The sequence below is a fragment of the Hemicordylus capensis genome, chromosome 13 (assembly GCF_027244095.1).
Source record: "Hemicordylus capensis ecotype Gifberg chromosome 13, rHemCap1.1.pri, whole genome shotgun sequence".
Classification (NCBI taxonomy): Eukaryota; Metazoa; Chordata; class Lepidosauria; order Squamata; family Cordylidae; genus Hemicordylus; species Hemicordylus capensis.
Genome location: NC_069669.1, coordinates 1,398,183 through 1,422,891, shown reverse-complemented (window position 1 = coordinate 1,422,891; position 24,709 = coordinate 1,398,183). Strand labels below are relative to the sequence as shown.

Below are 24,709 nucleotides of genomic sequence, written 5' to 3'. Positions count from 1 at the left end.
GCCCCTGGGAAGCTCATTCTTCTTTCTAAACCTGTCAGACAGATTCACTGGCATCAGGACTTGAACCTGCGGCAGATCCAGAATGTTGGGGGACTTTGACTCTTAGGAAGAAATAATCCCAGAGACAAATCATTAAGGAGTCTGGAGAGAGAGGAGCTTTTCCTCCGCAGAAAAAACATTTAATGGGTTTTGCTGTTAAACGGAAGGCTTCCTGCTTGGGGTAATGTGGACTTTATTATGGCAAAATGACACACACCCAATCTAGCATTTCTCTTGTAACTTTAACACAGGTGTGCCTGTGTGGGTGTTGGGGAGGCCTTTGCAAGGAAAAACGGAAATGGGCACCGAAACTGCCCTCCATCTTCTGGTTTGCCCTGCCAATACCCCCCGGATGTCTCGTGTGTGCATGTGCTTTCAGGTTCCCCCCCCCAGCCGGGCGCTAAGACAGGATGAAGTCTTTCCATGGGGGAAAATTTTTTTATTTGAGAGGTGAGGGAGGGGATAGCAACAGAGGAGGAACAGCATGCCCAGGGTGGGTAAGCGCTCTCCCTCCAGCCAACTTCCCTTCGCTGCAACCGTTTCCCTCCCTCTTGCCTTAATTTTAACTAGCAGGCACGTTGGGTACTTCCTAAACATGTCTGCTGGTATAACGCGGAGTTTTGTCGCAATAAACCAAAGCAAGCATCACATTATTGACCGCAACTGGAGCCCACAGCAGGAGAGAGGTTGCCAGCAGCTACCAGACTTGTGCTCACCTGGTAACCCGGGACACCAAGAAACTCTGAATTCCAGGGCTGCGGACGAAAGCCAGGTCTCCGTGGCTGTATTCCCGACAATGCTGCTGTGCTTCCAGCCATTCTGCTTTCTCCACGACCAGCCAGTAGCAGTGGTTGTTGCCAGGGAAGATCACGCTGTCCAAGGGGCATGTTGGACGGGCCACTGCGGGAGGAAGAACCAAGAGGGACCCTTGAAGACTGCTCTCTGGGTGCTCAAGGTGCTCAATGTCCCTGCCTCTTGGCTATGCCAACACGGACGTGCCACGGGAAAAACTAAGGTTTCCCATTGCTGGGGCCAAAACCAAGAGCATTGCATTATAAAGCAATGCCCTCACGCTTAACTGCCAGAAGGACCACTCCAAAACCCTTCTGGAGGAGCCCGGAAGGAGATCACAGGGATGGGATAAGAGAGGCCCTGCTGTAATGGGCAGGAGGCCTTCCCAAGAACCCCACCCTTCGTGGCCACACAGTAGTGGCTCATCCTCATAAGCAGGGGGGGGCGGTGGCACCAAAGGAGGTGCAGCTGCCTCTGCTTCCTGGCAGCAGCTCAGGTTGCTCAGGTATGGAAGGAGAGCTGGTCTGGTGGTAGCAAGCATAACTTGTCCCCTTAGCTAAGTAGGGTCCACCCTGGTTGCATTTGGATGGGAGACTAGAAGTGTGAGCCCTGTAAGATCTTCCCCTGAGGGGATAATGCAGCTGCTCTGGGAAGAGCATCCAGGTTCCAAGTTCCCTCCCTGGCAGCGTCTCCCAAGAGAGGGCTGAGAGAGACTCCTGCCTGCAGGGAAAACAACTGGCTCATGTCTGAACAGTCCACATGTCGAGGGGCAAACCCTCTAAAAACAACCAAGCAGGCCTCTACTCACCTTTCCCAGGTTCTGTGTCCTGTGCCGTAATGTTATATACAGCTGACAGGCCGGTTCCTCCTCGGTTCCTTATCTGTAGCCTCAAACTTTCGTTCGTTTTCACCCAAAGGGGACACTGGAGCTCTATCTCGTCTGGGGGAGCCACCACCCTGACTTCAGTCTGCGCTGAGGTGAACCGACTGCCAACAAAGATGGCCACTGTGACATTGTAGCGCCCGGGTAATGCATACTGGTGCAGAACGTCTGTCTGGGTGGTATTCAAGCCCTCGGTCTGGTCCCCAAAGTCCCACCGAAGCATGCCGCCAACTGGAACGCCAACTGGAACACTGACGCGAAGGGCCGCTGCTTGGTAAAGGCTGAAAGGAGCGTTGAGCTCCGTGAAGGAAATGGGCAGCTCAGCGGGAAAGACGTTCGAAACGAGGGACGGGCCACCACAGACAGGCCCAACGTATAGCTCGGCACAGAACGGCAAGCAGTCGGAGGAAGAGTTGGGTTCGAGAGCAAAGCCACACAGGCAATGCTCGTCCTCGCTAAAGCCCCCATAGTCCAGATCTTCAAGATAGCAAAGAGCGCTACACATCTTCTCCGTCAGGTTTGAAGGGAGGTGGGACGTGAATCGGACAATGGAATCGGTCAGCGCGGTGGTGTTGTCAGTCAGGCATGCAATGTAGTCAGCTCCTGGAGGAGGGACAGAACAAAGACACCTCAAACATGTTGAGGAGCACAATTTCCAAATGACAGAACCCCTTTTCCAATCGTACTCTCTCCCCTTTCCAAACAATGCTGTGGAGCGGCAGCAAAACTGGAGGGGATGAAGCCAACGGAAGAGAGCTATAAAGCTGTTAGTGCTCTTGTGTGTGCAGGATAGTAACAGGCTGAGCCGAAGTGGACAGACTAAAATGGCGTTGACTAGAACCATCAAGTCCACCAAGTGGAGTCAGGTGCAAAATGGAGTCTGTTGCCTCCTGTGCGGTGGGGTCCATTGCCTACTGCTCCCCATGAGCTATACCCTGGAGTAACCCGCCTACACAAGCTGCATAGAGACAAATCTATAAAACTGTGCCTTACAGGCAGGAGAAAACCCAGAACACATCACAGTGCCCTGAGCTGTTCAATCGTCACATTCCATCTCAGATTTACTATTCCCCATGGAGGCCAACCCACACGCCCTTCTCTTACCACAAGTGATGTCGATAAACGAAACATTGAAGAGAGGCAGGTTTGCCACCTTGGGAGGCTGGTCACATTTCGTCTCCAACAGATGCGTAACTCTAACTTTTCTTTCTTCTACCCAACGGGGGAACCAGGCAAGATTGCAGTCACAAAGGAATGGATTCAAACTTAAGTTTCTGAAACAGGCAGATCAAGCAGATGAATTATCTTGCCAAACAAAAAAAGCGATAAGCATTAATCACGCCCATGTCCCCTCCCCCCCCCGAGTGAACCGCTTCGTAAAAAGCTGCTCACAGCGGTAATAACTACAGAAATGTACAATAATTAGCACACTTTCCCTTTCCCCAAAGAGCAGAATAATGGAAGTGCTTTTTTTCCATTCCACAAATAATAGCTGTAAAGATAAAGAGAATGCAGGGATGGTTCTTGCATTCAAAAACAGCCTGGCATTTCCTATCAGATGGGTGTTACAGCAACTGCAGCGTTTCCAGAAGTCTTCAAAAGGATTAAACACCAGTCTGTCAAAACCTAACTGCAAATTAGTGACAAGTCTTCTGAAATGCTGGTTTGCCGGCACAATGGGACATTCAGCAAATGTCATACCTGCTGTGCAATTCCCACCCACAGCACTGATTATTCAACAAAAGAGGGGTGGAGATGCAAAGGTGCAATCACCTACACAGCAAACCTATACATGTTTCATACCAGCCCAACCGTTCCCTCTGTTTTTGGAACTCTTACCTGGAGAAGGTGTTGAGAACTATCTGTTAGAGACCCCCAGGACTGACTCTCCCAAATACAGTTCCCAGGGAAGAGAGAATGACCATGAAACCAGCTATAGTGTAGATATACACGATGTATACACTATATATAGCATACACGATATATACTAATTATGGCTTTGCTCCCACTCCAAAGCTAACTACACTTTGGTTCAAGACAGGGGCGTAACACGGCTGGAGTGGGCCCAGAGACAAAATTTTAAAATGGGCCCCTCGCTGATACACACACACACACACACACACACACACACACACTTACTTCACATGTGAATTGCCTCTGGGGGGCCCCTCGAGGTGTGGGGGCCCCCAGGCAGCTGCCTCCCCTTGCCTAATAGTAGTTATGCCCCTGGTTCAAGATGACATTCTGTCTTCAGATCACACTGCCTCTTTTAATTCACCCAATTTCTATCTTCCGCTACCTTTTCCGAGCTCAGTGCAGCATCTATATGCTTATTCCATTCTATCTTCACAATAATAATGTGAGGTAATTTAGGTAAAGTATGACTTGACCATGGACACCTACAAAATGTGACACCCCTGGCCCAAAAGTGAAGATAGAAAACAGTGGATGATTTAAGGCTAGAATACCTTGCAATATCCATGCAGGCTCCTCAATCATTGGGTAAGTTGAAAACAGTAATGGACATTTTGAAATGCAGACACCATCATTTATTACCATTGCTATTAGCCCTGAACAGCTTGGGTCCAGCGTATTGAAGAGAGCGTTGCTTCCTTCATGAATCCTGACACCTATTAAGATCATAGGGGGAGGTCTGGTTGTAGGTGCCACCAGCTCATCCGAGGGAGACCCAAAACCAGGCCTTCTCTACTACGCCAGGATTGCCCTAGGACTTTGGAATGCACTCCCAAACAGAATCAGAGCCTCCACATCTCTGGTTACTTTTAAGAAACAGCTGAAGGCATGCCTGTTTAATCAGGCCTTTGGTGAGATCATGTTGAAGTTAATATTGCTGAATTTTAAACTGTTTTGACTATTTTAATTGCATTGTTTTGGTTTTTAATTTTGGTATATTTTGTAAACTAACTCTCTCTCTCTCTCTATATATATATATATATATGAGAGAGAGAGCGTGTGCGCACCACGCAGGAGAGAAATCCACTTAAATACATACATACATAAATACATAAAATAAGAACATAAGAACAGTCTCACTGGATCAGGCCCAAGGCCCATCTAGTCCAGCATCCTGTTTCCCACAGTGGCCCATCAGATGCTTCTGAGAAGCCCACAGGCAAGAGGTATGGGGAGCATGCCCTCTCTGCTGCTGTTACTCCCCTGCAACTGGTATTAGAGGCATTTTGCCTCTGAGGCTGGAGGTGGCCTATAGCCCTCCGACTAGTAGCCATTGATAGACCTCTCCTCCATGACGTTATCCAAACCCCTCTTCAAGCCATCCAGGTTGTTGGCTGTCAGTATTATTTAATCATTTGAACTCAGAATAACTAGCTTCACAATCACGGATGTTGTTGTAACTCAGTGGAACATTTATTCAGCTCTCTATAGAGGGTTAGGGTTGTGTGCAGCAGAAGGAATAGAGAATAGAGAGAACTTCCTAGAATTCTTTACCACCACCACCAAGTAACACTCCTTTGAGAATATTCACCATGCTTGGACTTACATTTCACTTAAATTAAATAAATTATCAAATATTCCTTCTTCTAATGCAGAAATCTTGTTGTTGCTTATATCTCTGTGGGGGAGAAAAAAAGGATGTTATCATGAGGACTGTGGTGTTTTGGATTAATTAGTTCAATATTATGTCTCATTAAACCGCTAATATTTCTGATTCAACTCCACTGTCTTGTCCTTGCATACCACAACTCTTTCCTCGGGATTCTACAAGTACAAAATGTCGCTTTCCTTTCTCACCGCCCTAAATATGAACTGGATGCTTGGTTTGTCAGAAAAGGCAGCAGGAGAGAGAAGGGCCAAGGTGTCTGCTAACTTAGCAACCTCCGTTAAGACTTCCTATGGAGCAAAATCCTACTTCTCTACAGAAGCCGCGAGAGTCGCACGCATTTCAGCCCAAAGGCCTCATGCTGGCGGTCTGCCGAGAGATGGAATTTCAGTCTTGGTGCCTTTTCAGACCAAGGTATCCTACATTATAGGAGAGCTGGTTATTACTGGCTACAGAATAGGCCTTATTAAACCACCTCTCCCTTCTGGCACCAGGAACCAACAGGCCCCAAGATACGTCCAAAATGTCCAACTACTCAACCATTCCAAGGGTCCATCTGCACGCCTTTTTTTCTTCAGAAGAAGAAGATTAATACAAAGTATAGCCATTGCAAACACCACAGTGTGTGGAGAAGCTGAGGTGCTGGAATCACAGTCAATTTTACCTTTAAAAACTTTGGCCTCAGGACCCAGAAACACTTAGTTGGATATCCTTAGGTTTTGCTTTCAGCATTCATTTTTTTAAAAAGCTAAGCTCCAGCCCTTGTAGAAGCGGAGTTATGGAGCACAACGTGCAGTCAATGTTCTGCTCAAAAATTATTTTCAAGCCAATTTGCATAATATGTAAATTAGGCACCTGGATTTGGAAAGCCACAATATGGTAACTCTAAGCGGGGCTGCTCGACTTCAGCCCTCCTGCAGATGTTGGCCTACAACTCCCATAATCCCTGTCTACTGGCCACTGTGGCTGGAGATTATGGGAGTTGTAGTCCAAAAACAGCTGGGGGTGGGGTGGGGGGCTAAGCTGAGCAGGCCTGGTCTTGAGCAACAGAAACTTGTTTTTGTTTGTTTTGTTAGAGCAACGATTCCCCAGATGCTGAATACAGGGCTCAGTAGCATCTCCCTGACTTGCGTAGCGTAACTATGGAACCGCTGGATACACACAGCCCTGAACAACAGGTGGCTTGCCAAATACCAAAAATGGAGTTAAATCTGAGTGCTGCTGGAAGATCACAAAGAGCGTAGCAAGTACTTACAGTTTTGTTAGGGAAGTCAAATGTGCAAATGCCTCAACATTCAAAGCACTGATCTTGTTACTGGAAAGATCCCTAGAGAGGAGGGAGAGAGAGAGAGAAGCTTGTTATCATTCACATTTATTTTGTCTTTATTCCATCACAAGGGCTTTAAAAAGACTCGTCTCTCAGCCTCATTCCAGACTAAGACAAAAAGCTGAGTTTTTGGCACAGGAAAACAGAGGGATTCTCTCAGCCAAAGAAAACACATTTCAGCTATCCAGCTCTCAGTGTTCCTAGAACTGGATTATCCATTGACATAAATGAGGTCACACACCCACAAAAATAGCCCAAAATATTTCAGTGGGGAAATTTTTTTTGATGGGATAGGTTCATTGGTGCAAAGCACTAGTACCAGTGGGGGTGTGTGTGCACAAAACCAATCTAATTTCATGAAGAACAACTCAATGTAAGGAGTGTGTGTGTGTGTGTGTGTGTCTGTGTGTGTACACAGAGGTTCGCTTTCTGGACTATCTGGACACAGCCCCCTGCACCCCTTCAGAAGGTGCCTGGCATGGGGAGGGCTGGTATTTTGAAGTCCAGGAGATGCAAGAGAGAGATCGGAGAAGCCATGTGTGCAATGAACCTAGCACCTTTCAGGCGTCAGGCTGCGAGACCCATGTAATTCTTCCAAGCCCTCTGGAGACCCAGAAATCAGAATCCCCACTGCATCTTTGCCTTTGCTTTAGTGGCCAGTTTTCTTGCATTCCTTCCTGCATTCCTTAAGGAGGCTTGAAGAAACATCAATCCAGATCTTCCGGGATCCTCCAGTCCCTAGCCTAAACAAAAGGGGACCATCAGAGACCCATCTTAGGAGATGGGCCCTTGGCACTCACTGCTGGTCACTTGCATGGCTCCAGCAGGGTTTGCATATTTCCTGCCTTCAACCATCGCCTTTTGACATGGTTGGGGAAGAGTTCCCTGGAGTTTTCCAGACACATGGGTTTTGCCCTAAAAACGGGGGGGGGTCACTTGCCCATTGCTCTCTTTCTGTTCCGGACCTGCTCCTGCGTTCGGAACCCTATGCCCCACTTCACCCATCGGACAGATACTGGAGGAGATGCATCGCCCTGTCCTGCCCAGGTCTCAGGAAGCTTTCTATTTCCCTTTCCCAAGACACTCCCAGCGGCATCTGGTGGGCCACTGTGTGAAGCAGGATGCTGGCCTAGATGGGCCATAGGCCTGATCCAGCAGGGCTGTTCTTATGTTCTTAAGACCCCGTTTCCTATCCCTGGTATGAATGATTGTGTATTTTCTTTTCTTTTCTTTTTTTCTTTTCTTTTCTTTTACATATTTTTATACCGCCCAAAACTGACATCTCTGGGGCAGTTTACAAAAAGATAAAAACAAAAGCAAAACATTAGTTAAAAACAAAAACAAAACAAGAAATTTAAAACACAACAATTTTAAATTTTAAAACAATATTCTAAAAACAACATTAAAACAATCAAAACAATATCAGTTAAAAGCCTGGGTGAACATAGGTGTCTTTAAAGACTTTTAAAAAGTTGTCAGAGATGGGGAGGCTCTTATTTCACTAGGGAGCACATTCCAAAGCCTTGGGGCAGCAGCGGAGAAGGCCCATCCCTGAGTAGCCACCAGATGTGCCGGTGGCAAATGGAACATAGGAACAGAGGAAGCTGCATATATTGCATCAGACCATAGGTTCATCTAGCTCAATTCTGTCTATACAGACTGGCAGCGGCTTCTCCAAGGTTGCAGGCAGGAATCTCTCTCAGCCCTATCTTGGAGATGCTGCCAGGGAAGGAACTTGAAACCTTCTGCTCTTCCCAGAGCGGCTCCATCCCTTAAGGGGGGGAATATCTTCCAGTGCTCACACTTCTAGTCTCCCATTCATATGCTACCAGGGCAGACCCTGCTTAGCTAAGGGGAGAAGTCATGCTTGCGACCACCAGACCAGCTCTCCTCTCCAATGCAGACAGACCTCTCCAGATCATCTCAGTGGACAATGGGGATCGTGCAGAAGAAGTCGCTCTCTTAAGTACCGTGGGCCTAAGCTATTTAGGGCTTTATAGGTTATGACCAACACCTTGTATTTTGCCCGGAAACATAACGGCAGCCAGTGTAACTCCTTCAGTACGGGAGTAATATGGTCTCTCCTAGATGACCCAGAGACCAGCCTGGCTGCCGCATTCTAGACCAACTGTAGTTTCCGGACTATGTAGAAGGGCAGCCCCACATAGAGCGCATTGCAGTAATCCAGTCTGGAGGTTACCAGCAGATGTACCACTGTTTTGAGGTGTGTGGATGTATAGGATCAGACTATTATGCACAGGCTAGAATTAGTTTTTATGTTTCTCCCATTTGGGTCTCTCTTTTACTAGTTTGTTGGGGAGGATGGGGCCTAGCCCCACTCCCTGGGATAAAAGCAGAGTCTCTTGACTCTGGCAGAAGCCACTGCCAGTCTGAGCAGACACTGCTGAGCTAGATGGACCAAGGGCTGAGTCAGTAGGAGGCAGCATCCTATGTTCCTATGGTGTCCAGTCGAATCGAACATCCTACAATTTCAGATACGACGACGCCAACTCCTTCCTAATAGGAGTCCATAGTATGTGGAAACAGGTGCACCCCACCCCACCCCGCTATTTCCACAGCACCTCTGGCAGCAAGCTTATCTCGACACTTCGTGACAGTCTCTATGACGTGCTTTTAATGTTATGTGGCACCAAAGAGCAACGCTCTTTTTCCGCTCCAAAATTCCCACGTCTGCTTTGATAGCTGGCGTCCAATATCAGCATACCATTGGTCATTAGATTGGTCTTTGTCCAGTTTCTCACTCAGTGAAGTCAAAATAACTCTTCAAGGAATAGGACTGGGACAAACGATATTCACGAACAAAGATTACAGGAGACGTTGGGAGGCAGCGTCTCCCTGGTGTGATTTACTGCCAGCCCTCCAATTGTGGTCCTCTGGCCCTATAGAGAAGAAACGGAGTGCCTGCACCACAGTCGCCATCTTGGCCTGCTACGTATGGGCCAGTGTCTTCTTCTTCTACGCAATGGAGAGCCCTGCAGCCAAAGGGTTCCGCTCCCTCCTTCCCACTTGGCTTCACTGCCCTCTGGCTACTTGGTTGCAGCAACCCCACCTCACAAACTGGGGGTGGGATGGGGTGGGTGCATGCCAAAGGAGGCACAGCGGCCTCTTCCTCCCGGAGCTCTGTTTGCTCCTCTCTCTCTCTCTCCCGCCCCACCCCAGTGTTAATGAGAGCTGTGGTGTCTGCAGGCGGTTCATTCACCAGGCAGAGCTGTGTGGTTATTAACTGCACAGCTCTACCTGACAAATGGGCAGCCTGCAGGCAGCACGGCTCTCAGATGGGGCAGGACTCGTAAGGTTGCCATATCTGGGCTTTTCCAAATCTGGGTGCCTCATTTGCATATTATGTAAACTGGCTGGAAAATAATTTCTGAGCAGAAGAGTGACTGCATGTTTTGCTCCGGAACTCCACTTCTACAAGGGCTAGAGCTTAGCTTTTCTTTCTTTCTTTCTTTTTAAAATAAAAGCTGAAATCTGGGAGAATCTGGGTGGGCTAAGCAAGCTGGGCGAGATGCTTAAAATCTGGGTGAAACCAGGAATTTTGGGGGACATGGCAACTCTAGGTGGGAGAGAGCGGAGCAATCCAAGCTGCCGTGAAAAAGGGGCAGCTGTTCCTCCTTTTGCGCCCCCCACAAGACATTCTGCTGCCTGGTCTGCTTATCCCAGTATGAGCCTTCCATAGGCCCACTTTCTCTTTTGGCTCTCCAGATTTCCCCTGGTCTCCACTTCGGGACCGCAATTCCCCATTCTTCAGCGACCCGTTCCCCTACTCTCCCTCCATCCACCCTGACTCTGGGCCTCCTCCCCATCGCTTTCTAGCTTTCAACCTCCATGCCTAGCTAGCATATCTGTCACTCACGTCCTCGGCACGAGGCTTTCCCAACCAAGTCAGCAAAGCCACTCCAAAGCCACCAGGGTGCTTTCCAGATCACACCCTGCAACGGGTTCACAACGTATCTGCGAAGTGTGCTTCCACACCTCCTGTGTTGTGACACTGCAGTCCCTCCACGGACAGCAGGGTGCCGTTCACATTTCCAATGCCTTGTTTCGAATTTAATCACTGTGCTATAGAGCTAGACATCGTATATCCGGTGTAAAAAAGGTGTTGTTTTTTCAGGTGGTAAGTTTCTGCGAGACTGCTCCCCCTACAGGTTTTACGTTTTGAATGCGATTGCATTTAGCCACTTTGAAGCAGCTAATCTGGAAAGCACCCTGCACAGTTTATCAATATTCTGCTGGCAGCAGACTCCCCCTAAGCAGACAGAATGTTCAAGAACATTCTCTAAGTTCAGGGCAACTTGGCCAGGGAATGAGAGAGAATTCACTAGCAACAAGCTAGTGACAGGTTTTAGGATTTCAAAATTTCAAATGTAATTAAAAATCCAATCCAACAAAACAATTAATTAAAAAAAAAACTTGGCTGAACTATAGTTCCCAAAAGCAATTCCCCTTTCTCATGTTAAAAATAAAATAAAAATAAAATAGAGAACATTGTTCTTTACCTCCTTTGAAACCAAGTTAAAACTTCAGGATAAATGAGGCCTGTCAACAAGAGACCTTTTGTCAAGACACAGGCAAGAAAGGCCTGAAATATTAAACAGATCTGGGGTGCTAGGAAACAAATCTTCTCTGAAAGGCTTAGGGAAGGGGGGGGTATTTTGTCCTAGTTATTGCCCCTTTTTGCCTCCAGCCAAACTGCACATTAAGAAGACAATTGCCACCAGTACATACATTCTGCAATCTTCAAGATTTAATGCAGGCAACCAAAGCAAAGGAGGATGCTTGAAACTAATGCTGCACTTTGCACACTGATGGCAGCACACGTGAAAGCAACCGTGCAAATCTCTCGCAACTTCAGCCCGCGAGAAGAAATGAGCTGTTCTCATTTCACACCAAGGACCATTTTTCTCTACTCCCACTCACAAGGCTAAGGACCAAGAACACCAGATTAGCTCTGGAGGATCAACACCACAGGACGGGGTTGGCCGCTTTCCGTTTGGTACGGACTCTGTTGTTTTTATCCCTCAAACTGCATTTTCCTTGGCAGTCACATGTGTACATCTAGTCCCACCATACTTAGAAGGGTTCTCCATCTTCTGCTCCAAATACCCAAACAATGTGCAACGAATATTCAGATTCTTTCTGCACACACAGGGAAGTTTGTTTTACAGAAGTCATTCTGTGCAATCATTTATACTTCTCGGACTTCTCCCAACACCGAGGTTTTCCAGATGGGGAGATTTATTGCAGGAGGAAGTGTGATAAAACACAAACTGAGGTCACTACAGGCTGTCCATGCCGACTGCTTCTCTTTATGCCCCCACTGTCCCCTGCTAAGCTCCCTCCACACAGGAGGCTCTCATACTGGAAAGGTGCAGGCTTTATCTCCCCCCCCTTCCTCCCTCCCACCTCTCCATCCTCTCTGGAATCCTCCACCCATTCCCATTCCTATACATCATTCCCACACCCCAATAACACTTCATGTGCACATGCATGGTACCTGCGGATCACCTGGACATGTGCTTTTTATGCCAATAAATACAGGAAGCTGCCTTAGACAGAGTCAGGCCCTTGGTCCATCTCGCTCAGTATTGCCTACACAAACTGGCAGCAGCTTCTCCAAGGTTGCAGGCAGGAGTCTCTCTCTGGAGAGAGAAGCCCTAAATTATTATGATTATTATTTCATTATTATTTCATTTTATATCCCGCTCTTCCTCCAAGGAGCCCAGAGCGGTGTACTGCATACTTGAGTTTCTCTTTCACAACAACCCTGTGAAGTAGGTAAGGCTGAGAGAGAAGGGACTGGCCCAGAGTCACCCAGCAAGTCTCATGGCTGAATGGGGATTTGAACTCGGGTCTCCCCGGTCCTAGTCCAGCACTCTAACCACTACACCATGCTGACTGCCAGGGAGAGAGAGAACTTGGGGCCTTCTGCATGCAGATGCTCTTCACTTGAGCTCCAGCCCCCTGAGGGGAATATCTTACAGTGCTCACATGTAGCCTCCCATTCAAATACAAACCAGGGTGAATCCTGCTTGGCAAAGGAGACCATTTATATTTGCTACCACAAGACCAGCTCTCCTCCTAATGAATTTGCCATTCACTTGTGCATTTGCACACATGCAGTAATGCTTCTAAAATACCACCTTATTTCTGCTGCGGCAGCACAGGAGAAAATATACAGTACATTTGGAGGGGTGTACGGTTGTCTTCTTGGTGTGGGCCCCCCCCCCCAGCTTTCTGGGTTTCCCCCCAAGCATGCAAGCCTTTTTCCTTCCTTTACTATTTTAAAATATATTTAATGGCGTATTTGCACAAATACACTTTTGCATAAGTAGTGACTCTGACTACCGCTTATAACACATCCCCATCTGGAAAATCTCAATTACTACTTTTTAAAGATAGTTATTCCACAGACTGAAGGGCTAATCGCCATGAGAATACCCAATCCTGAGCGAGATGGACCAAGGGATTGACTCAGTCTAAGGCACCTTCCTATGTCCCTATGTTTATTAGCATTTAAAACACAAACAACCAAAAGCAATTTCAGCACCTGAAAATCAGAGCCTTTTGCTTTGCTTTGGTTCTGTTGAGGGGGGAGAGTGCGGAATCCAATCTCGTGCATTGCCTTCTGAAGGCTTCTTTCTAACTGGCCCCAAGTGAGGCCACGGATGGTGGCCATTTGCCTTAGGAGGAGGAGGGCCTGCCGTCTCTTTCCACACTGCCACCCCCCGCCGCCTTTTACCTCCGAGTCAATCTGCGCAGTTATCATGAAGGGGTCTCACTAAAACTCATCCACACTGCCGGGCTCTGACCATCCCACATCCCCTGAAAACACGCAGCACGGAGCTGGCCGTTTGCCAGTTCCGTCACTTGCACCAAAATAGACCCAGACTGTTCACTTTGTTTCTCTTTGGGGTTCCTGCCAAAACCATCACAAGCTTCAAATACTCCCTCCTCCCCCCCCAACACACACACATAATTTAAAGCTACCAGACCCCAGACTTAAACAGAAGACAGCCAGACTCTCAGCTGTCTCTTTCTGCATAAACACTGCAGAAGAACGACACACCACAGCCAGTCAATTCCATATTTCTTACTTCCTTCAAATTCCCCCCTCAAAACCCACCTTTTCCATAAAGCATTTGGCACCAGGTCTACCCCCCCACCCTCACCCCCTTTTGGTTGTCTCCCTTGTATCATTTCTAGATTGCAAGGCCCTTGGGGCAGAGACCAGTCCCCTTTGTAAGGCATTATGGGGATGGTGCAAGATAAGTAATAAACAAAGGACAGCATCCTTCGCAAGGGATATATCAGGGCCCCGGCTAAGAGCACAGCTGGGAAGCATGGCAGTGGTGGTGGTGGGGGAGAACACTACCCCCCCCCATAGAGATGCTGGAAGGTGCTGCGATAAGTCCTATGAAGTCCTTGGAGCACTTCAGTGCTTCAGCTGAAAAAGGGAGTGTGCATTTTAGAAGAGCATTTCTTGGGATAACTTCAGACCAAATGGGGAGTCTGCCTCTTTTCTAAACGAAAACGCCTCCAACAGCGTAGTTCTTTCTCCTAAGGAAGGGGCTTCCTTCCGGTGCTTTTTATTTTCCCTGTTTTGCAAAAAAGGGGGGGGGGACTTCTAACTAAATACAAACTCAGAAACAAGCCATTAAATATGATCCCAAACAATAATCTTTGGGGTTAGAACAGGACTTTGGGTGGGCGCGGCTTAGATTCCGCCCCTGAGCGTTCTCGCTCCCCTCTGCAGCCGTGAAATGACACTCCGGATCTGAAAATGCTGCCGTGACAGAGAGAACAGGGCGCCCGAGGCCCAGTCTTGGACACAGGCTGCCCCATGCCTGCGCCTCCCGCCGTGGGGCACCAGAGGCTGCTCTTGAGATCCGTCCAAAGCAGACAGAACGTGAAACGGCCACTGAAGCTCTGCCAAGTGTGATGTCACCACCCCATTAGGTCATCCCCAGGCCCATTCCGCCTCGGCTTCTCAGGCTGGAGGGGGAGAAAACTCCCTTGGTGCACAACGGCACAACGCCAGGGCCCTAATGGGGAAAGCGTTGACCAACAAGGAGAGCCGCCTGTACAGTCTGGAGCCGGAGGAAACCTGCCGTGCTTTACTGGGAACGACGCTGCAACTTGAGGAGCAGCAACACTGCAAACCACCAGGCTAGTAATAAAGGCACGACAAACAGGATACGAACAGGAGATACTTGGATTGTTTCTGAGGTTAATTCGACACCGGTAACCGGAATCAACCACCTTTGGGTGGTGGTTGTTGTTTTTAATAGAGATGCAGGGATTTCCAAGTTAATGGTACACACTTTTGCTCTCTGCTGTGTGGAACATAGGTACATAGGAAGCTGCCATCTACTGAGTCAAACCATTGGTCTCTCTAGCTCAGTCTTGTCTTCACAGACTGGCAGCGGCTTCTCCAAGGCTGCAGGCAGGAATCTCTCTCAGCCCTGTCTTGGAGATGCTGCCAGGGAAGGAACTTGGAACCTTCTGCTCTTCCCAGAGCGCCTCCATCCCCTACTAAGGGGAATCTCTTCCAGTGCTCACACATCAAGTCTCCCATCCATATGCAACCAGGGCAGACCCTGCTTAGCTAAGGGGACCAGTCCTGCTTGCTACCACCAGACCAGCTCTCCTCTCCTCTCCTCTCCAAGCGGCTGTTCCAGTTCTGGCAAGCCAAAGGACTGCCTATGTCATTGTTTACACAGCCAGTTATCCTTGAAGATGAGAAAAGATCCTATGATTATCCAGGGGCTTTCCTCTGTGCTTTTAACTCACATGATCTTTGGAATTACAGGTGGACCATTGCCATATTAAAATCATGCGCAGAGTAAGGGGTCATAATTATCGGCACAAATTATTGTATGAGCCAGTCAAAATGGGGGAAGGGAACCAGCAGGTGAAGCATCACCACCATTGACAGTCAGGGTTTTGAAAGACACAGTGGCAACATAGGAACATAGGACGCTGCCATATACCGAGTCAGACCCTTGGTCCATCTAGCTCAGTATTGTCTTCACAGACTGGCAGCAGCTTCTCCAAGGTTGCAGGCAGGAGGTTGCAGGGAGGGAACTTGGAACCTTCTGCATGCAAGCAGGCAGGTGCTCTCCTCCCAGAGCGGCCCCATCCCTTAAGGGGAAGATCTTCCAGTGCTCACATGCAGTCTCTCACTCAAATGCAACCAGGGTGGACACTGCTTAGCAAACCTCTATCTATCTATCTGATTTCTATACTGCCCTTCCAAAAATGGCTCAGGGCGGTTTACACAGAGAAACGATAAATAAATAAGATGGATCCCTGTCCCCAAAGGGCTCAGAATATTTAAAAAACCACACACAAGATAGACTCCAGCAACAGTCAGTGGAGGGATGCTGTGCTGGGGGTGGAGAGGGCCAGTTCCTCTCCCCCTGCTAAATAAAGAGAATCACCACGTTAAAAGGTGCCTCTTTGCAAAGTTAGCAGGGATTTTCAACTCTACAACTCTGAACAATATAAACGTTATTACACGGAGGTTGTAACCTTAATTTTCTTGTTCCCAAACAAAGACATGCGGTATCCTCACCCAGTTGCCATTTGACAAATTGTCCATTGTCAGGATATTATGATTATTATCTATCATTGCTATTAAAGTAATCATTTTCTCTCAGGTGAGAGAAGGAGATCAACTCTCCCTGTGTACTCACAAAGAACTTGCAACCCTCGGCATTTCTGAAGCTGTGTTGGGACACATTTCACTTTGGTGGCCATGGGGGGGCGGAAGAGAAATTGAGACTTGAAGTTGTGTGTGTGTGTGTGTGTGTGTGTGTGTGTGAGAGAGAGAGAGAGAGAGAGAGAATTGCTCTCTGTTCAGGTTATCCTGCCATAGCAAACAAAACGTCTCTCTTTGTAACAGAGACTTGTTACTATGGCAAATGCATTTGAAATGCAATGAGCAGAAAACGTGAGGCAAGTGTGTCTGCTTTGCTTATATATCACTCTCCCATCCAAAAATGGGATTTTTTGTAAGGGGAAAAATCCTCTGGATGCACTTCTCCTTTCCATCCGGAAATGAGGAAAGGCAGGGGTTTTTTGTGGGGTGGGGGGTTGCCTTTTTTAAAAAGAAAAAAAGTTTCCCCCATTTGCTCTTTTTGGGACTGCAGATGTGAGCAAAGCTCCCTGTGTGTTCCAGCCATGGAAATTCAGATGAAATGTCTGCTTGTAAATTTGGAGGGAGCCTTAATAAAAGACTTTGCATGGCAACTTCACACACAAAACGTGGCCTTCAGTTTTATGTATTCCAGTTTTTAAACCACTGCTCTATCGGGATTGTGCAGATAAGGTAGGAGCGGGAATATGGGTCTCTCTTCCAAGGGAGTATTGTGAAGAGGCCCCCCTGAATTGGATGTTCCTATTTCATTGCAACTCACAAATCATGGGATGTGCACGCCACAGTTTGTCTGCAAGCTAGAATCAAGCCCTGGTCTGGGATTGGGTTGGCAGGCAAACTAGGGTTTGTGCAAACTACTGTTTACCAGGATGGGATGAAATCGCCAACTAGGGCTTGCTGGAAACCTGAAACAGAAACATCTAATCTCTTTCTCTCATGCAAAGCGTGGAGACAGAAGGAGAGAATGCAAACCCAAGTCTGTCAGCTGTTCAAGCTTGCAATGAGAGGCCACAGCTTCGAGTTATGTTTGCATGCAAGCTGACTGTTATGAGCATTAGTTCTAGAAAACGTGGTGTACAAAGATGAGAAAGTCCCCGAGCACAGGCAGAGCAGCCCACTTTCCCTTCTGAATTGACTGCATTCTGCCACTGTACGTCTTGAGATCAGGAGGCAGAACTTGCCGATTCAGAAGGAAGGACTTCCAAGGAGGCACAGCAAATTCTCGTTTTAGCCATCAGGCCATGAAAAGAACTGTCAGGGCTGTGATCAGTGCTCTCTCTAATTTTCTTCATCTGTGTGCGGAGTGAGTTTTGTTCTGGGCGGCAGGATCAAGGCAGTGTGTGCGCACATGTGCATTCAGACTGGGGCCTTCCTGATTCAACCTGAGTGGGATCTAAAATGAACGAAGCGGAAATCAGAAAATGTGTGAGCGCATGTACATGCGCACGCCTTAGAGGGGAAAGTGGCTGTGATCTGCCACAGGGTGTTCCAAACTGATTCCAAACGTCAGCTCCAATGTTCCCTCTAAGGTGTACACTCAATTAATTTTAGTTCCTGCTCAGGTTGAATCAGCAAGTTCCCACTCTGAATGCAAGTGCGCGCACACTGACACTGCTGCCCAGCACAAAACTCATTCCACACACAGATGGGGGGAACTAGAGAGAACCCCTCCAGATGTAGCCGGTCCTGTAACATTCAAGCAGGTTTCTGAAATCTCTTCGTGTCCTCCTGAGCCAGAGAAAAACCTCTCAGAGGGCTCCTTTTTCTGCCCATATATGGTGGTGGGAACCGAGCGAAGAGACTCATTCAGAGAAAAGGGGGCACGTTTGCTTCACACAACAGCCTCATTCTTCGGGGGGGGGGGGCCAGCCACCCCTCCCCACCAAAAAAAAGTTAGAAAAATTGCTGTTTTCACATGACATATTCCTAAGAGCTGGAGAATGCCTAAACCGGGTGTAGGGAGGCTTCTAACTGTGCCTGCCTTTCAGATTATCAAGTCCAGTTCTTTCTAGGAGGAGGAGAGAGACCTCTTTTAAAGCCACCCAAGCCTTTGGCCATCACCCTATCTCGTGGCAGTGAGTTCCACACATTGCCTGTTCTGAATCTGCTACTAGGCACTTTTACTGGATGACATCAAATACTATCATGAGGGGAGAAAATGCCCTCTCTTTCCCTACACCGCTATCAGGCCCCAGCCCTTTGATCCCTTTTCTGAATGAAAGAACACCAGAAAGAGGAGCTGCCAGTAGCAGCTGGTCCTAACAAGCCGGGGGGCGGGGGCGGGGGGGCACCAAAGAAGACCGATTTCACTCCTCTCTCTCCTGCCACACTGCCTACAGGCTGGCCATTTGCTAGCTTAACCACACAGCTCTACCTGACGAATGGCCAGCCTGCTGGCAGCACAACTCTCGAGCGGGGCAGGAGAGAGAAAGAGAGAGAGAGGAGCAACTCGAGAAGCTGCCGGGAAGCAGAGGCAGCTGAGCCTCCTTTGCCGCCGCCCGCCTCGTTCGGATGAGCCACTACTAGGGATTTGAGTGGCTCTTTCCTGCATCTCTGACAGCTCTATAGTATCTTTTTCAGCCACTTTCTCCACACTACCATATATAATAGAAGAACAGCCCTATCAGGGTGCAAAAAGTGTCCACAAAACATCGAAATGCCCAAGAGAAACGGCACTCCCCTGGCCCAAACAGAAGGGGAAGGCACCACCCCGGGAGGAGAAGCCACAGAACCCTTTTTTCCAAAGGCGTATAGATCAAGCTGGCACAAAATGGACCATCTGATACAAAGTCAATGTTTTCATGGTTGGATACTATAGAAACCTGGAGAACTGCTGGGAAGACATTTCCTAGAGTTTGTACCGCATTATTTTCTCAGAAAACAGCTTCTCCCTACAGCAGGAGGGGGAAAATCCCTCTTTGGTTCCTTGCATTTGGAGTCCTAATTCTGGAATTTCATCCCCACCAAGGTTCTTTTCAAAGAAAACCAGGGGCCTGTGTGAATCAGGGCCCCACAGCATTCGGAAAGCAGTCTTGCAAGCAGTCCCTCTCCTGGGGTGCGCAACAGTCACTTCCAGGAAACCCGTCAGGAAGGCAAAGCAGCTGAGCCGGGGCGGCCAAGTTTCCTCGCGAGTCACTGACAGTGGAGGCTGGGAAGGGAAGTGGGGAGGGAAAGGAGACCTGGGTGGAGACCAGCCCCTTGCCCCTCACTGCCTCCAGGTGTGGAGGGAAGGAAGCGCCATTGAGGGCGGGAGAGGGAGAGAGGCACTCAAGGATGGCAAGATGGGTGCACAGTGGCCTCCGGGAGATTCCCCCCTACGCTACAGCCATGCTACAGCATGTGCATGCAGCTCTACCAGATGGATGGCCAGCCTGCAGGCAGCACAGCTCTTGTTAACGCCAGAGAGGAGGAAAAAGAGCTGCTGGGAACCAGAGGCGGCTGCACCTCCTTCGGCGCCCCACCCCAGCTTCTTAGGACAAGCCGCTACAGAGGATGACGAGGTGCTTTCCGTAGGGTCCTAGACAGGTGCCCCAAGATCCATGCAGCAGCCCAGGGAAACCTGGACACAGCCCAGCCGAGAGAGATGCTGTGGGTCCCTTGGGTGATCGGGGATGCCCAAACCCCAGGACACGAGGGTTTGGCAAGGTGGCCAAATCTGCAGATGCTACCAAACTCTTTCGGATAGTGGAATCCAAAACAGATTGTGAGGAGCTCCAAAAGGATCTCTCTAAACTGGGTGAGTGGATGACAAAGTGGCAAATGCGGCTCAATGTTGACAAGTGTAATGGGATGCACATTGGGACAAAAAACAACAACCCCAACTTCAAGTATACGCTGATGGGATCTGAGATGACTGACCAGGCTGAGATGACTGACCAGGGCCGTGCGTGATGGACAGCTCGTTGAAAGTGTCAACTCAATGTGCAGCCACTGTGAAAAAGGCCAGTTCCATAATAAGGATCATTAGGAAGGGGATTGAAAATAAAACTGCTAATATTATAATGCCCTTATACAAAACTATGGTGCAGCCACACCTGGAGTACTGCGTACAATTCTAGTCACCAAATCTAAAAAAGGACGTTGTAGAACTGGAAAAGGTGCAGAAGAGGGTAACCAAGATGATCAGGGGCCTAGAGCACCTTTCTTATGAGGCAAGACTACAACACCTGGGGCTATTTAGTTTAGAAAAAAGACGACTGCAAGGAGACATGATAGAGGTCTATAAAATCATGCATGGTGTGGAGAAACACTAGAACCAGGGGTCATCCCATGAAATTGATTATCAGGAAATCTAGGACCAACAAATGGAAGTACTTTTTCACACAATGCATCATCAACCTGTGGAATTCTCTGCCACGAGATGTGGTGAGAGCCAACAACCTGGATGGCTTTAAGAGGGGTTGGGATCACTTCGTGGAGGAGAGGTCTATCAATGGCTACTAGTTGGAGGGCTATAGGCCACCTCCAGCCTCAAAGGCAGGATGCCTCTGAGTACCAGTTGCAAGGGAGTAACTGCAGGAGAGAGGGCATACCCTCAACTCCTGCCTGTGGCTTCCAGCAGCATCTGGTGGGCCACAGCGCGAAACAGGATGCTGGACTAGATGGGCCTCCTTGGGCCTGATCCAGTAGGGCTGTTCTTATGTTCTTATGACACCACCTTCTGCTTATCAGCTTCAAAGAATGGAATTAAGTCAGCACCACACTTGCAGATCCCCCAGGGCACGCAAAAGCAGTGAAAAGCACCAATTGTTTCCTTTACGCCCAAGATGTTATGGCTACACTCTGAGGTCCAGAATGGAACTCCGGTTCATCCAGATGTTCCGAGGTCCGGAGACCTGCCTGAGACCAGGCATTCTTTGCTCATGAGCCACCTGGGAAGCTACACCTATTATCTCATTCTCTGTCTCCCCCTTACAGCTGCAAGGGATAGCAAAGGCTGATGGAGAAGGGGAGGGCCAGGCCTCATCCTGCTTGTCAGCAAGCGAGAAGAATGGGCCGTCTCTGGCACACAACCCACACCCTGCCCTGTTTGCAAGTCCAAGAATATCGATTTGCCCTCTCATCCCCAGAGCCGGACTCCCACTAGCGAGGACGCAGGAACCAGACATCTCCTTGATGCAATAAAAAACCACATGCAGATGGGCCAGCATTTCCGACTCCCCTCTGCTGAACAGCAGCAAGTGAAAAACTGCCTGCATCTCTGCTTTGCCTTTTGCTGGACACTTCTCTCTCAGACTCAGCACTCCTCATCTGTAAAAGGGGAGCATAAGTGGGTCGCCTTCGACCAGGTCTTTAGGCAGTTCTGCTGACCTACATTCAGGTTCATTGTCTGAAGCCCTGATCCATGGCAGTCCAGAGATGGGATTTTTATTAGTATTAGGATTATGACTATGAACCTTGACATCCCACTTCTCAGCAACAAAAGTTATCAAAGTGCTTTCTGTAGAAAAGGCCTTTGGATTCCGTGCGGCATTTGGCATGAGCTGAAGTATCTTCCTGGCTCCTAAATTACGACTTTATTGCCACCGCCACTGCCATATTTTGTGTTCCCACTATTGTTTATTATGCAGATTTTAACAATGATTAAACAGTCTAATAATTGTTTATTATGTAGATTTTTGAAGGGCCTTATGAGTGGAAACACATCCTAAAGTTATAGGAAGATAAATACATATTGAATTGGTCTTGTCCATAGGTACTTATGGATGTGGTCACTATGGAAAGTGCTCACTATGCAGTGACCATCTTCTACCGAGTCAGACCCTTGGTCCATCTAGTTCGGGATCGTCTACCCAGACTGGCAGCGGCTTCTCCAAGGATGCAGGCAGGAGTCTCTCCCAGAGCAGCCCCATCCCCTAAGGGGAATCTCTCGCACTGCTGACATGTAGTCTCCCATTCAAATACGAACCAGGGCACACCCTGCTTAGCAAATGCTTGCTGCCGCGTGCTGCTCTCCTGCTCCCAGGCAGAATCTTCCTTCGCTCCAACCTCTCCATCTGCTGAAGCCAACACTCCTCCTGGGCTCGCCAGCTGTCCTCCAGCATCTTGAAGCCAAGCGAATCTATTCTTCCAATCTTTTCCCATAAAGTAATTATGTATCTCACTGCATAAACGTCCAACCACATTACCAATCGTTAGCAGCTGACGAGAGGGTGGAAAGAAGGTGGGCCCCTCTCCTAGCCTGGTGCAAGGCCATTGCTGTGAGGCTCCTGCAAAAGGCTGCAGATGCTGTGGTGGTGGACCTTGCACATCTGTGCACAAACAGTGTGCGCGCCTGTGCGCACGCATGAGAGAGAGAGAGACACGCATGCACGCGCGCGCGCACATACACACAGTGTGAGAGCGAGCTCTTGCAAGCGGAGCCGGCCCGTACATTGCGTCGTCCCAGGAGGGCTGATGGGCTCAAGCCGATTGGCTCCCGGGTCTCCAAAGGAAACATCTGCACATTCCAGACACATTTGTAACGGGAGTGAAACCCATCCTTGAAGTGAAACTTTACAGCCGCCGCACAGAATAATGATCGCTGGCAGGCAGCTATATGGAACCGTCATGTTTAAAATATTACTGCAAGGAAGGCGGCTGCCAGGGCCTCAAATTAATCATGAGGACGCGTCTTCGGAGGAGTGGGGAGGGGAGCAGCAGCAGGAGGGCGCGCATTATGTAACGGCCGTCCAGATGAGAAAATGGTTCCTCTCGCTTGCCTTCGGCCACACCCTCTGCCTTCGAACGCCTGCTTCTTTGCTGCCGAAATGGAGAGGAGGCCGCTTTGGAGAGGCCCGATTCCCCCTCCTGTTTAAAAGTGGGATCGCCAAGGACCCCCTGAAGAGTGCGCGTGTGCGGGGGGGGGGGGGGCGGGGGTATGCAAAGCGTGGGGGCCGCCAGCAGCTATGAGTGACAACAGATAAACAGAACCTCCCTGTGCAGAGGGCAGGGGCGGCCTTTTCATGAGGCAAGGTGAGGCAGGCACCTCAAGGAGCGGGTGACTGGGGCACTAAGAGGGCAGCAAGACGCCCCCCCCAGTCGCCCTCTGAGCAGCACTTCGGGACTGCCCTGGCCCTTTGTGAAGCTTTCTAGGGGGCACCTCGACTTACACTCCTTGTGAAACCTGCAAGCTGCTGCCACCCCACCCCCATGAATTTTCACAGCTTGCACAGGTTGGTTCTGAATGTAATAATACTTTAACAGATTTTCAACAGTCCATAATCAGATCAATAATTCCATAAGGACACCATGCTCAAGAGGAGCGGGAAGATCTTTCTCAGATTGAGATTCAAATTTACCCTATACGGTCATGACGCAATAAAACGAATAACGTTTGCAGTGGAAAGCCTAAAATTTTCAAACTGCTCTTTTACTGCCCTTTTGCAAGCACCTTAATAAAAATAAATTCAGTTACATCTATTTGACGTCTTGAACCTCTCTATAAGTGTGAGCTATGCAAAATGACTCTACCCGGTCAACGACGGGCCTCACCTACTAGTAATAAATAAGTAAGTAAGTAAATAAATAAGATGGTTGGCGATCCCCAAACTAAGGGCTCACGATCTAAAAAATAAACAGAAGATAGACCACCTGCAACAGCCACTGGAGGGATGTTGTGCTGGGGCTGGATCAGACCAGTTGCTCTCCCCCTGCTGAATGTAAGAGAATCACCACTTTAAAAGGCGCCTTTTCGCTCAGTTAGCGAGTGCAAAGAGACACTCCAGGGGCAATGCGATGAGCCTCAGCATGCTCCCTGTTCCCCTCAGAGGTCCTGCAGCTGATGGCCATTTTGCTAGCAAGTACTTGTCCTCATGTGAATGCCGGGAGCAACCCACCCCCACGGGCCACATCTGAACATCCTCCCTGCCCCCCAGCACCTCCAGCTCCCTCCTATGCCCGGGGGATCTTAGGGGCTAAAATATTCTTTCTGAAACAAGCTTTGCGAGAGAGATCTTGGCAGGATCTTGCCTTTCCTCCTCAGCTCTCTGCACCCCCCCCAAGCTCCCTACTGGAATTTCACTTTGAAACTCTGCATTTTTATGCCTTATCGCTGGAGAAAGGAGCAAGCAGAATCTGGAGTGTCGCACTAAATATGTGTTTCATTAAGGTAGCTGCTTTGCTGGAATCCATGAATCCATCAGTTAAACAAAATATATTTGCAGGGGCAGGGGCGGGGGGCGGGGAGAGAGATTGTCCAAACATGGGCTTAATGTTGACAGTCTCTTGGTTGGGTAAAGAAGGCCAGTTTGGGATTGTCACCCTGACTGTTTTTTTCTGTTTCAGATTTTCAAACAATTAAGTCCATAGTTAATAAGTGGCCTTTGCCAAAATGGACATGAACCCATTCCTTGGAAATCCTGCTCCTTTCTATACAAATTACTTTGAGAACTTTTGTTGAAAAGTGGTATAGAAATCTAGTCAATA

At 48.7% G+C, this 24,709-nt stretch overlaps 1 protein-coding gene across 4 annotated transcripts in view; it reads right to left on the bottom strand.

Annotated features, from left to right (window-relative positions):
• Positions 1-24,709, bottom strand: part of PKD1 (polycystin 1, transient receptor potential channel interacting) — a 107,286-nt gene that overhangs the window by 52,962 nt on the left and 29,615 nt on the right. For all 4 annotated transcript variants that reach the window (XM_053275937.1, XM_053275939.1, XM_053275938.1 and 1 more), the window contains exons 2-6: positions 6,550-6,621; positions 5,235-5,306; positions 2,819-2,988; positions 1,640-2,317; positions 756-939 (exon numbers count right to left, since the gene is read on the bottom strand). In XM_053275937.1, the coding sequence (XP_053131912.1) occupies positions 756-939; positions 1,640-2,317; positions 2,819-2,988; positions 5,235-5,306; positions 6,550-6,621 (1,176 nt within the window). The remainder of the gene's footprint in view (positions 1-755; positions 940-1,639; positions 2,318-2,818; positions 2,989-5,234; positions 5,307-6,549; positions 6,622-24,709) is intronic.